The 15618-nt window shown below is 45.1% G+C and overlaps 1 protein-coding gene across 3 annotated transcripts in view; it reads left to right on the forward strand.

Annotated features, from left to right (window-relative positions):
• Positions 1-15618, forward strand: part of LOC147222776 (prospero homeobox protein 1-like) — a 31173-nt gene that overhangs the window by 7294 nt on the left and 8261 nt on the right. For all 3 annotated transcript variants that reach the window (XM_086167163.1, XM_086167161.1, XM_086167162.1), the window contains exons 3-4: positions 3414-3521; positions 8740-8934. In XM_086167163.1, the coding sequence (XP_086023289.1) occupies positions 3414-3521; positions 8740-8934 (303 nt within the window). The remainder of the gene's footprint in view (positions 1-3413; positions 3522-8739; positions 8935-15618) is intronic.

Genomic DNA, 15618 nt, shown 5'->3' on the forward strand with positions numbered 1-15618 from the left:
ACCTTCAGTTGTGAGCGCTTTATAGGCTCTCATGTCGCATATCACTTACTCACGACTATTAAGTCCCCATGGACATTTTCTGCCCCAATACCTTTTATAAAAAATGGTATGAAAGAAACAGCATCCAGAAACTTGGCGCACAATGGTGTTATTTAGCCTCCCTTATAGTTTAACCCCTGCGTGCCCCAATCATGCCCTGTGAACAAAGGGTCTATCCTCAATGGGAGGTTCAGATGAAATCCCCCGGGGGACTTCGGACCGATCGCTCACTTCTCTGCTCGCTTCTTCTCGACGTGCTCAGCACACCTTGGCAACCAAGAAAGTCTTACTCCCATCCTCGGGTTGTCCTCGGAGAACCTCATTCACATTAATTACGCGCGGAAGAAATCAGCGCAACAGTAGATGGATTTCAAGATAATGTGCTTATTTCACTTATAAAAAGGTTTTTTTTTTTCCTATGTTATGCTGTGTTTTTGTGTACCTGAGCACAGAGCATTTGTTTGTGAGTGTGTCCTTATATGTGCGCGTTATGTGTCTGCCCATGCATTTGTGTGTGTGTGTGTGTGTGTGTGTGTGTGTGTGTGTGTGCCTCACAAAAGGTTTGCCTGAGGACTCTGTAAAGATGTATATTTATGATTGCTTGTGTTTTCTCTTGTATTCCTCTTATCATCCATCGCTGTTGTAAAAAGCCCACAATCATTGTCATTTCTTTTTTCTTTTTTTCATTTCATAAAGATCTGTCAACAGCCCGGGGGGCCCTTCGGCTGTTGCTTGGCAGCCAAATACTTCTTTTTTTGTTTTCCCTCCCTACAAACCCCCCTCCTCCCTGTCTTTTCTTTGAAGCGGACGTTAACAGGTGTTTGCAGCGAGCTGTTTATCTTTCATTACCTCGCCTTGTCTTGTCTTCTGACCCAAGGGTGAACGCTTTCCAGAGATCCATAATCCTTTGCTTCTACAGGCTCCCGATGGAGGGATGAAAAGAGAAACGGGAGAGAGGGAGAAACACAGAGACTGAGAGAAAGTAGAAGACAATCAAACAATAACCTCATATGCCAGATGCTGTGGTTTTCATTGTATCATGTTTAAATTTGGAGTTTTAACTAATGTACTCCCTGAAATGGAAAGAATAGACGGAGCAATATTACCACGTTGTCGGTTTATCTTCCTTTCAGCCTTGATTTTTGATTTCTTTAATTAAATTTGCAGACGCAAGAAGCAAGTGAGACATTTAGTGGAATTACTTATTTTGATTTGAGCTCTCTATTCGTTTGTCGGCAATAGCTACGCCGAGGAAATTTTTCAAGCATCCCCTGCTTTAGTTTTTGTAAAGCCTGAGAGGTCGCATGCAGCGTGTCAGACACTTCGCAAGGTGTGTTCAAGTTCACCGGCTTCGGGCACCATTGAGCAGATGTCTGCCTCGGTCTCCTCATTTGTTCGCGGTCCAACTCCAGATATTCTTGTCCTTACACCTGGAATCAGGAAGTGGAGCAACCATTTCCTTTCATTACTTTGGCTTTGCAGAAGTGTTATGAGAATGATCATGTCTTGTCAGATGTGGCAGACGAACAGTGGGCCAGCTGGTGCGAGTGCACCATCATGACAAAATAATAGCCTTGCACGCCACCCCTATGTCCAATCACAATTACATTTGCAAGCTGTGGGGGAATTAGAGATGAAAATGCCTCATCAGGAGATGTGAAACTTCTTAATTGTCAACTGAGGTGAGGTTCCTTTATATTTACGGTTGCAGAGGTAAAACACCAACATTTATGCATATTTTTATAACATTGGAAAATTGTCATCGCTAAAGATGAAAGCGATACTAATCTTAATTAAACTAAAATGAACAAGATGAAAAATATGTAAAATGCAAATGGGTGAAAAAAGACCTCGGTTCTCTCTTTCTCTCTCCCTCTTTCTGTCTGAGGATCCATTGTATCCCCTCCTCTTGGAGCAGATGGTGTGGTATGGAGAGTGAAGTGCTGCTCTTTTGGCCAGGCCTGACAGAGTAACACCAGTCTGCCAGGGTTTCCCCCACAAGACCCTCGCTGCGTATACAACTACCCCTCTCTCTCACTGAATCAGACAAAGTAGACGGGCCTTTAAGGAGCCAACCCAGCATGGTTCAGCGTTTGCTGGCTTTGCCGTGTAACCCCGAGGCCAAGGGCAATCCAATCTAGCAGCTGATGCCTTCTTCCCACTCTATAGTTACAGCTACATCTGGACACTTGACTGATTTTAACGATCACAGCCACCCCCGTAGATCATAAATAATGTCAAGCAATGCATTTTGTCCATTCAAGTGTAAATGGGCTTCATGAAAACTTAGGGCTGTATCTTCAGTGCAATTTCAAACCTTGTCTTGATTCCATTTGATTAAAACCTTTGTTGAAACAGCCTGAGGTTTTAACATACAGCCCGCCCCCCCCCCATCCCCATTCCCCTTTTTCATGTCTTATCCTCCAGATTGATATTATCAGATGCATTATACGGACGTTAATTCACCATGGAAATGGCTTGGGCCGTTCGATGGCGCAGATGTGTTTCATCCCCCCCCATCTCTAGCTGGGTCCAAAGCATTGAGCCCCTCTTCTCCTTCTCCTCTGCCTTGTTTTGCTCCTCCAAGGGTTTGGCAGCGGCAGAGACTGGGGGGGGGGGGGGGGGGGGTAGCAGGGAGGAGCAGGGGGAGGAGGATGGGGATGTAATTGAAGGTTGGAACCATGCTATCCCTCAAGGTGCCCCCACAGGCCCATCTCCATCCTCTCCGCTGTTCATTCCAAGTGATCCATTAAGAAGACAAGGCCTCTGATATGTATTTGAATACGCCCTGCGTGAGACTGGGGTTTTTTTTGTGTCACATGGGCCGACGTTTGGGACTAACTCCTCGAAATTGTTTTGTCACTGACACAGCAGCCAATATCAGACTGTCATATTCGGTCTTGGCAGGTGTCGTCGCCAAACCATTAGGCCTTCTTGCCCATCACTGGCATTAACTGCTGTCTTTGTCTGCGATATGCAAATGGGGAGTTTTTTTTTTCCTTCCTCCTTTTTTCGGGTGGAGGTTAGTACAGGGTGTAGGCAAAAGGCGTTTGCTTACTTTGACTGTGAAATTAGTCTTCTCATGTAAAAGCATCGGCTGTAATGCTGGCCAACATTTTATTAGGCGTGACGCTGTCACACCTGATACGGACAATGCTAATTGCAAGCAAATGGTTTTCGCTTCAACCCCTCAAGCTACCCTGCACTCATGCCTAAAAGGAAATTTGGTTACCCACCATATAAATGATAATGTTCGGAAAAATGTCCTGCAACTTATTAGCAATTAAATGTTATATTCCCAGTATTCTCTTGATACGCCATTCGTTGTATACCTGCAAACGTTCATAAAAAACCTTAACAGAAGCTGTTCTCAGATACAGGAGGGTCTGTCCCCCAACCATTTGAAGAAGGCCAAGCTTATGTTTTTCTACACCCGCTACCCAAGTTCCAATATGCTCAAGATGTACTTCTCTGATGTCAAGGTGAGTCTAAATATATTGTTGCCCTGAAATCTGTTGTTTATTTTACTTTTATTAAATATATAACTGCCATTTCCGTTTTTTTGTTTTTTTTTGTGCGTATTATCATTTATGAGTTTGGAGTATGTCTATCACCACTTTGTTATATATGTATTGCACAAAATCAAAATCATACGATCAAAATATTTTCTCTACATCTAACAAACGTTAGGGTCGATGGGATTCTGTCAGTTTCCCAAAAAATAGCCTTTAAAGGGGGACTTTTTTTTTTTTTCTTCATTCTAATTTTTCCAGCTTCATTTACTCGTCTTTGCGCGTCAGTCTTGTAACAGGGCCCGGTCTCTTGCTAAGTTATGGTTTATGCAAAAGATGAAAGAAGAGGAAGTTGAATGGGTTTACATGAGCGCGCTAGAGAGCCTAGGAGTTTTCTAAAGATAAAGAGCGAGATGAGTAATGGAGAGGTGGAAAGGGCAGAGAGGAGGATGGAGCCTAGAGACATAGGAGTGGTTGTCTGAGCAGGTGTGGGGAGGATGGTTTCATAGAGGGAGGGGGGAGGAGAGAAAGTCTGTTAAGCGAACATGGCAAGGATGAGCGTTAGCTCAACTGGGAGTTTAATGAAGGAAATTTAGAAAACAAAGCACAATATTTAAGCCACGCAAAAAAACAAAACAAAAAAAAACAAAACAAGCACAAAAACACAAAGGCCGTTGTAGCTTGCACGACCGCGTTTGTTCGCGTTGTTGCGGTTTTTGTGTGTATGCCCCTCCGGACCATACGGAGGGGTAAACACTGTGACAGATCCAGGCCATCTTATTCAAATCAGAAGATAAAGGTTCTCTTTTTTCTCAGCTGCCCCCTCTTGCATGCCGTTGCCACCGACCATGATTTGCGGGTCACATGACTTTCCCTCAGCACATTGGTGGCGCGGATGAAAAGGGGGGTGCACACCGGCTAAGCGGGCAGGCACCTGTAAATAGCATTTCATTAGAGAACTCCTGGATGCCCAAGCTTCTCCGTGATATGACGAGGACCGACATTTTTTTTGTTTCCTTTTTTATTTGACTAATGAACAACGGTAACACGACTTACTATTTAGGGTTTAAACCACTTACTTTCACTGACTAATTGCTCTTAAAGAGGCAGTCTCATCATGAATGGCCTAATCAGATACTCAAACAAGGTCAAGATAGTTAAGGGGATTAAGAGTCACGTTGGTTTGTTTTTGTTTTCAGAGGGGGACAATAGACTCAAGCTGTAAGTTGGTAGACGTGTATGGGAATGAGATTGACTATCTAATTAGATTCAGCCAGCATGGCCTCTTAGCAAATGGCTGTTCTCAGACTAAAGTCTTGAAGGCTAATCAGGTCTCGACTAATCGGGTCTTGACTATCGGGAACCTAATGAACGTGGGAAGTGGGTTGTCCCAACAACCACGGGACGCGGTAGCCGTTGTTCCTCGCGATGCTACTGGTTTTTGACTTTTGGGTGTTTTTGAAATGTTTTGACAGTTGTGTCATAATACCATTGTCTGGGCCACTAATGACCGTGTGTGTATCATCCCCGGTAGCTTTAAGATGCCCTATTATTATTACAGATATTATGTCGATGCACGGTGAATAATTATATCAGATTAATGAACAGATTAGATAAAGTCACTTAATAAAGGCAGTTAGAGTGTATGCCTTTGTAAACAGATACAGTGTTGATGCTGCGGATGCTAATCATAAACAGTTCTGTGATTGCTTTAATATACACATAGTTTCTTTCCATTCCTTTGCAGTTCACTCGTTAGCTTTTTCCACTCTTCCCGTGGAGTTCAGTGGGTTTTTTTTTTTTCCTCATCTATATGTCATTCCTTCTCTTTTCTTTTTTTTCGCTGATGGTGTGGCATAGTATATGTGCCTCAGTGGGGCCAGGGAGAAAGAAAAGCCAGCCGCTGGATTTGAGTCGTCGCAGTAACAAAAGCCCGCTTTCCAGGGCCGCTTTTTGTGTGCAGTCAGCCAATAGGCAGCCGGAGATTATCTCCCACAATTCACCCCTGCGAAAACAGGAAACGTTAGAAAGCCCTGATGACTGTGAAGGGGCTTACGAGAGAGAGAGGGAGAAAAGAGAGAGGGAGGGAGGCCCGCACAGGCTTCTCTGTCTTTCTGCTCTCCTCTCCGGTTGTTCTGGATGTAGCTTAGCACGCTGAGGTCATCTGTGTGCTTTCTGCTCTATTGTTGACCGCTATGTCAGAGACAATGTTGGTGGGAGACACACTTTGGCTTTGCATTTAAATACTATTCAGTTTTTTTGTCTGAATAAATACAGACAAAACCAATTTATTCGCCATATTCATTTATTTGCTGCTGTGTTTATGAAGACTAACAGCCAAAGCCAATAAATACTTCTGGCAAGTGACAAATATAGTTTCGATCAAGCTACTTAAAAGTTTTCCCTTTCTGGACTTAAGTATGTATCTGCATGTGCAAACGTGTATGTTTGTGTGTGTGTGTGTGTGTGTGTGCATGCGTGTTACCTCCTATCTTGTGCTGTTAGCACTAACACTGACCTTTCACAGGCTCTTGAGTGTGAGTGTGAGAAACACGCTCTCGCTGTCTCTCTCTCATCTGCCTCTCAGCCATGTGTGCACGCGAATACACACACATACACACAACCGAACACACGTTTTACAGTTCAAATAGCCGTTCTCTCCCCCCCCCCCCCTCTCTCCCTAACACACACACACACACACACACACACACACACTCACACACACACACATACACATACACACACACACACACACACACACACACACACACACACACACACACACACACACACTCACACAGTGCATCTCATGTCTGTGCTGGCTGACCCCTGCCAAGTCTGATTAAGGAGCTGCAGTGATGTGCTCCTTTGAACCAATTCCCTCCTTTTACACTCTTGTCCTTAGCTGCTACCAGGGGGTCTCTATCCCTCCACCAGGCACTTAATGAACCTAGACTGCTCAATGTTGCAGGAGAATTGCCAAATTTGATTAAATTGGCATGTTGAGTGAATTTTATGTGGCTATCGTGGAATTTCTACCTGCGTGCGGTAGATGAGTCTTGTGTACCGCACGCTGCGATTGAGACGCTGTTCGGCTCGGCGGAACAGACTCGAATACATCTGACAGTGTGATAAAGCGATCCTCGTCTTAAGCGACAAATCTATTAGTTGCACGACTGCAGTGACACCAGAGGTCTCCAGCGTGTGCGATTGTAACTATTTCATTGAGTTTAATCACAGTATGTAGCTCTCAGAATCTCATGAAGGTAGAAACATCGACACCGATGTCCAACACCCAGTAAGATCACGCTAGAGAAAAGGTGCACACTGCCTCTGGAGAGACAAGGTTTGAGTGTTTTTGTGCGCTGTCACACTGTCTGCTATATTGTGTGTGTTTAAGAATAGCCTCGTGCAGCCAATGTATTTGTGTCAGTAGTTTGTTTGTTTGATGCTCCGATGTCATGACCTTAGCTTGCTGACTGCTCACGTTCCGACCCTCCGCCCCCGCTCACAGCAAAACGCCATTGTCCAACAGCACTGACCTGCACCCGTCCTCCTCTCCACCCTGCCCCCACCCCACCCTCCCTCTTTTCCCTTTTATGCACACCCTGCACTTTAGGACAGCCACCACACTCCCCTCCCCACACTCTCCCCCAACACACACACCCTCAAAAACGGTGCCAAACAATGTCAAACGGACTTATTCTTGCACAGTCTGCCATTATGTCATCCTCTGATTATTCCAGAAAAGCACAGCCTCTTCCTTTAGTCCCGTCCCACCTTGCTCCAACTAGTCGCCTTCTTTGATCTGTCAACTTTTGTGCCCGTCTCTCCATCCCGTAAAGCCCCCGCCTTCGTCTTCCTGCGCTCGCATGCGGAATGAGTCTGACTGCCATCTCAAATCGTGAAGAGCGTGCATACGTGCATGTTTGTGTATGTGCGGATGTTTGTGTGTTAATGTTTTGCCGAACAATAGCCAGAGCCTAATCTCCATGTCAAAACCACTCTGCCTCCCCAGCGAGCAGTCCGCTCAGCATTTAGTAGCGTTTTTGTCCCCTATTCTTCTAGTGCCACAAAAAGAGCAGAGGGGAGGGAGGAGTGAGGCCTGTGTGTGTCTTTTTCTATGTGTGTGTGTGTGTGTGTGTGTGTGTGTGTGTGTAGACGAAGAGTGTAGGTGGTAGTTACAGGATCTTTCAGTGAGTGAGATGTCATCTTTATGGATCACAGAGAAAGAAAGTGAAGCTGTTGTTTTTTCCGATCTGAGGGCTTAAAACTCAAGTTTGAAAACTTTTCGTTTTGAGCGTTGTAGGGTGACTGGTCCTGGCAGCCCCGCTGAGCCCCTGGACTCCTTATCTAGTATTTGGATGTTTAGACAGTGTGTTTTCGCTGCTCAGGCTGGGCTGAAAAAGAGCGGGGACCGGCTGAGGCTCTTAATAGGTTTACTTCATCCTATTGAATCCAGCCAAGCGGCACAGATCAGATAGCCACAGCCTTCTCCACAGCCAGGGCTTATCATCTCTGTCTTTCTCTCCCCTTTTTGCTCTTATTCTTCTCCTTTCTTCCTGCCTGGGAGGTGCAGAAAGGGGAGGAGAATCAGGGTGTAATTGGTGAACGGGGTTAAGTACATGTTTGAGCCCCCTGTGGGCCAGGGCGCTTCAGATGATGACTTAATCGTTTTTCTGGTCAATTATGTGTTTGCGGTCTTACCCCCCCCCCACCTCTCCCTCCATTCTTTGGGTTATGATAGGGGGATGTCTGCTCCCAGTGGGGAAGATGAACTACACACACCCAGGACTCTCTCACGCATACACACACACACACACACACACACACACACACACACACTTTCCCACTCGCATGCATTTCTCCCCCTCCTTGCTCACGGTCCTAATGTCTCTATTATCTTCCCTCACTGCACGACCTGTGTTCTCCTGTCTTTATCTTCTTCCCACTCCTTTATGTTATCCCCTCATGTCTTGACTCCCTGATGTGAAATGACACTTATCCTGGCACTTCTTGTCTCACACTTGCACAAGGATCCAGTACTTTTTTTTTTTTAAGGCTTAGCCAGGACCCCCTTAAACTGCCAGTTTTTTTTTAATATACAGAAACCGTCATTATTTGACTGACTTTTTTTTTTTTTAACTAAAGAATAATTACGCTAATTCATCCTCAATTGTTATTCCAGTTCAACCGCTGCATAACTTCCCAGCTGATCAAGTGGTTCAGCAACTTCAGGGAGTTTTACTACATCCAGATGGAGAAGTTCGCCCGCCAGGCCATCAATGACGGAGCCACAGGAGCAGAGGAGTTAAGCGTCAGCCGCGACTGCGAGCTTTTCCGAGCCCTCAACATGCACTACAATAAGGCCAACGACTTTGAGGTAAACAATATGAGCTATAAAAACAAAGCCATAAAACCTTTACGATTTTGAGAGGAGGAACTCAGACCTGAAACAGTCGTTATCGAAACCATTTTATTTTACCTGTTACATCTTGAACCAGGTGCCTAGTTGGTTTTCTCACAACTCTTCTGTGACTGTTCTCACCTAGAGCCTCTTCAGCATCCTGGCACTCTCAGTACATTGTACTTCAATACATTTGGTAAAAATCGGGGGTTTTGCAGCGAGCATTACAGGTTCCGAAGTAAGGACCTTCCACAGAATGAGGAAAAAAAAAACCTGACGTTTTGCTCACTTTTGTCTGTTCCTCACTGTTAATTTCCCCTCACTGTTTTATAGTCTTTGTGTACGTTTGAGAAAGTTAAACCACATTTTACTTCCCTGTACTCAGTTTCCTCTCATGTGTGGTGAGCTGGTCCTGTTTGTGTACGCTTTTATGGAAGTGTCTTCCAGTATTTAATCTGAAATTCTCATCAGGCAACTTCATCTTCTATATATTTCACACTTCTGTTTTTGCTGCCTTCATATGTAGGCCACTTGGTGTGTGTGTTTGTGTGTGTGTGTGTGTGTGTGTTTGCCTGCAGCTGGATGTTGTTAAGATTCTGAGATTGACAGCACTCTCTCAATGTTGGTTGACAGTGCACCTTTAAAAGGCTCGTGTTAAGAAGGACCTGAACTGATCCTTGTGTGTGCGCGCACGCTTGTGGGTATATGTGTGTGTGTGTGCGTGCGTGTGTGTGTGTGTGTGTGTATGTTACCCAGATTGAGTATATATGTGTGTGTTTTGTTGTTGCTGCATTTCCCAGTGTCCTGTTCACCTCGAAGGGTACAGCCATCCCTTGGACCAGCCTCGCATGCTGGCAAAGCATTTCTCTTGTGTGTGTGTGTGTGTGTGTGTGTGTGTGTGTGTGTGTGTGTGTCAGTGTCACTTTGAGGAGGAAAAATCTCACTGTTATCAAGGTTAAGCATCCTACTGTTTTAGCGAGAGGAAGGGGAGAGAAAGGAGAGAGAGGGGGAAGAGGGAGATGGATAGATAGGGGATAGAGGGTGAGAGCTCGGAGACAAAGGAAAAGGCACTGAATGGAGGGGGAATGAGAATCAAGGGAGAACAGGGAGGGGAGAAAGATGGGTAAAAGGAGAAAGGGGGGGGGATGACGTCCAACGTCCAGGAGAGAAGTGCCCTTGCGAGCAGTGGGAGTTTTGCAGCGCTCACATTTAAAGTGCTTCACTCCCTTTCTCAGTTTCCGTCAGTCTCTCAGTCTGTTATTTGTCCACTGGGGCTCTTCGATGAGCACCCAAACACACTTCGACACAAACACACACTTCTCTACATCCATCTTCAGCCCTCTGAGGGGACGCTTTTGAAAGACTCTGGCAAGCAGAAGCACTTGTACATATGAGGTCTCAGTTAACCCGAAGTCCATCAGAGCAAAGACGATGACAAAACGTAGAGTGCTCACACCAATTCCGATCGGTGACAGTGCTGATGGACTGATGGGACTTAAATATAAGTGTATTCAAGCAGCTGTGCTTTGAAATGCAACACAGTAAAAATCGCCTTAAAACCCGCTACGCAGCATAAAAAATGTAATTTACTGTCCCTTTTTCTATTCCTAATATTACAAGATTCCAGATTCCAGATTTTCACAGCGGTCTGTAAATGTGATAGCGCTACATAGTACAGAAGTGTAAAATATTATCTCGTGTAATCTCTTAATTTCTAATCTTTTTAATAACAGAAAAGTTTTTTAAATATATTGTTTTTAACAGGTCACATTAGTAAAGTTGTGTCACATTTCTGCCTTTATGAATCCTGCTTTCAGAAAAGTTTTCACCATGGCAAACTCTTAATTAAGTATACCTCAGCAGATATTGTTGTGATGTGGATCAATATCCACATCAATATTGGTCCGCCAAATATCACAGTATTCACTGTAATCTATATCACATCTATAGCTATATCACAATATCAGCCTCTTTTACATCTTACAGTTTCACTCTGCATATTTCAAATTAGTGAACATCCACAACTGGAGAATAAAGTACGTTTTGAAAGTGTTTTTTTTTTTTTTTTTTTGTTCCAAAACACGGAACTTGGCTGTTATACACGCTTCTGTTTTGGGGGGGGACTGTTGTTACAAAAACAAAGCGGTACATTAATAGCCAGTTTGACATCATCTGTAGTTCTAAGTTTAGTAAACAGGATTCTCTGAAATGAATGCAAAGTTTTATGCATGACTCATGAACCAGGGAGCCTCGAAAGAAAAAAAAGAGTCAGTCGATTTGCACTTGGCACTTGGCACGCACACTGACTGCTGCCGTAAGATAAACCGAAGTTACAGTTCATCTTTATACACTCCCATCTTTCTAAAGAATACATTTCCTGTCACGCTAGAGACAAGACTGTCATTCTTCTCGGCACCAGGAAGCAACTGATGAAACAGGCTCAATTGGAACAGACTATTTGAATACCAAAATGTAAAAATTTGCAAGACGACAGTCAGAGAGGAGGAAAAAAAAAGTGTGAGAGGGCAGGTGAATAAGTCTTCTGTTGGAGGAGAAGTTACGGTAGGGGAACACGACGGGCGACGGAGGGTGGGGAGGTGTTTTGCATATTAAGTTTTTTTTTTTTCACCAGGCAGGTGTCTGAGAGATACAGGAGCTGATTAGAGTTCAGCACGAAGAAAATTTGCCCAGCCATGCAAATTCTAACCTCCCTGACAAACCAACTGCCTTGGAGAGCACGAAGACTCTGTGTCAGTGTTTGTGTGTGTCTTCGGTGTGTGTGTGTGTGTGTGTGTGTGTGTGTGTGTGTGTGTGGGGGTGTTATTTGTGCATGTGTGATCATGTGTGTTTGTGAGTGTGGGTGCGTGGGTTGTGTATTTTTTGCTGTTTGATGTTTGTGTGGGACTTGTGTGTATTATATATGTGCACAAACACATTTGTTATGTTTTTCCATCTTTATATACGTGTGTGTGTGTGTGTGCGCGCGCGCATGCGTGTGTGTGTGTGAGTCATAGAGGAAATGTGGAGATGGAAATGTACTGGATGTGTATCAGGATGCCCCCAAGGCCCTTTTCTGTGGATCTCTCCCCTTTCTCCTACACCTCCTCCTCTTCCTCCCCTACCTGCCTGCACCACCACTTGAAACAAGAGCCTACGCAGAATCAGCAAACACACACACACACACACACACCCACACACACACAGGCACACACACAGAAACACACACAGTTTTCCCTTTGCCAGATTCTGCATCATCAAAGTTCCATCCACCTTGGTGGCGTCTTTGGAATGAATATGTCCTCTGTTTCAGTGATCATGCACACACACACACACACACCCTTAGACACACACACGTCTGTGGCCTTTCTTGTTTGATGCTAATCTGCTCTGTCACTGTGCTGGCCTAATACGCTCCCCATCTCCCTCCCAGCTCTTCTTTTGTCACAATTGTTTCCTCTTTTCCTTTCATATCCCTCCTCCCTCGCTTGCTCTCGTCCCTCTCTTTTCCTTCTGTTGCCTCTCTCCTTTCACTCTTTCATCCTTCTCTTTTGCATGTCTTCCGTTGCCCTCCGCCCACCCCCACCCCCACCCACTCACTTTTCCCCCATTAGGAAGTTTTAATGGCATAATTGTCACATTCCTTCTGGCACAATGAACACCAGCAGTAATTAAAGAGCTTGCTGTTAATTACCTAGACCTCGGCTCTACTTTCCTCTTTTCTCAGCACCCCTCCAGATCCCCTCTCTTCTTCTCCTCTCTTCTCCGCTTCTCATTCTCTCCGTCCATCGCCATCAAAGTCTCCCGAAAACACACCCAGCCTCACCAAAAGCCTTGACTTTGAGCGGGCCACACTTTCATGTTAGGACTCAAGTGAAAACTCTCACTTAGTGTCCTTTTCTTTATAGTCTGCGGGCCCTTCTGTCTGCGTTTGAACCCCCAATGACAACACACATCATCTTTCATAAGACAGAAATGCGTATGACCTGGTAATGGGTTTGAGGGAGGGAAGGAGAAGAGGGCGGGGTGGGGTCTGATAAAAAGGCAGTTTTATGAGGGCTCAGGGAAACTCTCAGATTTCCATATGACAGATGAGGCTGAGTTTCTTCTGTCAGTGACCAATCCTCCCACAGGGGACACATGCATACACACAAATTGGTATTTAAAGAGGAAGCACCTATGATCTTGGCGTAAGAGGGAGATATCAGGGAAAGCAGCTTTGCCTTCGTCTGCGTACCTACGCAGGTATTCTGCGGCCTCCCTTATCGTCAGTTCATTCCTTTACAGGGAAGATGAATCTCTTTCCTCTTTTGTCCATCAAACGCTGTTTGAGTTGATAACGTCCGTTCCTCATCATGCATGTGGCAGGTGTTTTTATTTGTTTATATATGCAAAAGCTGACACAAAACTTTCAACGAGTTTCCCCTATCCTTTTACGATCTCCCTATCCGCTTTTTTTTTTTTTTTTCCTTGGCAAATTTTCCCCTGCAATTTTTTTGTTTTTTGCCTGTTTTCCCGCTCTGCCCGTGTCTCCCCAGCTCTCCATCCATTACTGCAGCTACACAGAGCCGAGAGCAGATGCTGTCTGTCCAACTGCCATGCCCCATAGCATTGTGTGCTTCACCTCTCCTTCCCCCCTCTCACCCTCGTTCTTCCTCTTTGCTTCCCTCTTGGGGTTCCATTTGTTCTCCACCCAGAGAGGCTAATGTCTGTTTTCTCCTCCTCCTCCTGCAATCCCCCTCCCTGTCCTGCAGTCCTTCATCCCTGCCTTTTCGGGGGGTTTCTCGCCATGAAGGACGTGGTATGTGTGTGTGCATGCGGTGAGGGGTGTGTGTCTTTGACCAGGGTTCGACCTCAGAGGGTTTCGAGGTGAAAGGGTCATGGCCGTTGCACTGGATGCATGAGACACAAAGAAACCAATACATATGAAGACATAAACGCACGCTTGCGCACACACACACACACACACACACACACACACACACACACACACACACACACACACACACACACACACGCTGACACACCGAGGTGTTGTGCTCTCAGTGAAAAGCTCTAGGGTTTCGTCTTTGAAGAGCGATTGAAGACCAGAAAAACGCAGAAGATGGAGTGAAAGAGATGAAACGCTGACAGTATAGATTTAGGTTTAGAGCTGCCAAAAATATAACCAATAAAATTTGCCAGTGGGTTTATGTCAACAAAAACTCACATACTTACCATAGCCCACTTTCTTCCCCTCATACCAGATGTATTACCCATCAACCCCCCCCCGGTCCCCATTGAGAAAAGGCTCCAAAACGGCAAACTCTCCCACATGGGCATTCATCCCAAACAAGTAACACTAACATTAAGGTAATATTAACATGTGATTTGAATCCTGGAGTCAGTTCAACAAGAAAATAAAATATGCACATATTCAGCATTTCATATCAGTTCCCGTCTGTTAGAAGTAACAACTATGTGCTGGTAGCTTGAATGCTACATAGTGACTTACCTGATATAGATATAGTTATAGATATAGATATAGATATAGATATAGATATAGATATAGATATAGATATAGATATAGATATAAAACTAAATAATCCTAGACAAGCACTTTTAGCATGATATTGATCAAGATTACAAACTTATTTTATGGCTTTTTAATTCTGTAAGTGTGAAGAGTTAGAAGGAAAGAATAGGGAGTGGGATCATCTGCTTCTCAGTGAATAGCCGGGGGCTATCGAGGCCCCCCACTTGACGTTGCCTGACAGGTCTTTTCTTCACCATGTGGTCTGCCTGTGCATTCGTGTGTGTGTGTGTGTGTGTGTGCGCGTGTGTGTGTGTGTGTATGTGAGAATGTGCCACTTCATTCTGTGCACTGATTAAATGACTGGAGCTCTGTGTAGAGCCTGGGGCATCAGGGGTAGCAAAGAATCACTTAAACATAAAGAACTACATGATACCCACTCTCCTTTACTCACCTCCTCTCTCTCTCACGCTGTCTCTGTCTCTCTCTCGCTCTCTCTCTCTCTCTCACACACACACACACACACACACACACACACACACACACACACACACACACAAAGTCGCTTGATTCTCCCTCTTCTACCGTTCTCCCATCTGGATACCCCTCCTCCTTCCTCCTTCTCCTCCCTTCTTCTTCCCCTCCTCCTTCTGTTCCTGGTCACCTTGTGAGGGGCAACCCGGTCTGTGGCACAGCTGCTGATTATGTCATTATTTTTGGACCATTTTGGTCTCCCTCTGTGTATGTATGTGTGTTTGGTGTGTCTGGTGTGTGTGTGTGTGTGTGTGTGTGTGTGTGTGAGAGAGACTAATGAAGCATGGTAAAGGGACTGATGCCAAAATGACCAGGGCGTGCATCAGAGCTGCAGATGTGTCAAAGTACCCCCTCTCAACCCCCATTCACACACATTTCTCCTTTCCCATCCTGACGTTAAATCCCACCCTCAGTCCAGCCTCAGTCATCCTCTTTCCATCTTTTCCCCCTTTCACTTGCCTCTCTTTCCATTTTCCTTCCATCCCTCCGCCGTCTCGCCTTCTATGCAGCCACTTACGCTTCATCATTTATTGTTTGCCCGCCCACTCCCACCCTCCTTCCTCCCACCCTTCTATTCTTTCCCTCTCTCCCTCCCTCTGCTCTCCTCCTCTCCAGAT

The sequence above is a fragment of the Fistularia commersonii genome, chromosome 20, assembly GCF_037954325.1.
Source record: "Fistularia commersonii isolate RoL2024-O1a breed Wild chromosome 20, RoL_Fcom_v1.0, whole genome shotgun sequence".
Classification (NCBI taxonomy): Eukaryota; Metazoa; Chordata; class Actinopteri; order Syngnathiformes; family Fistulariidae; genus Fistularia; species Fistularia commersonii.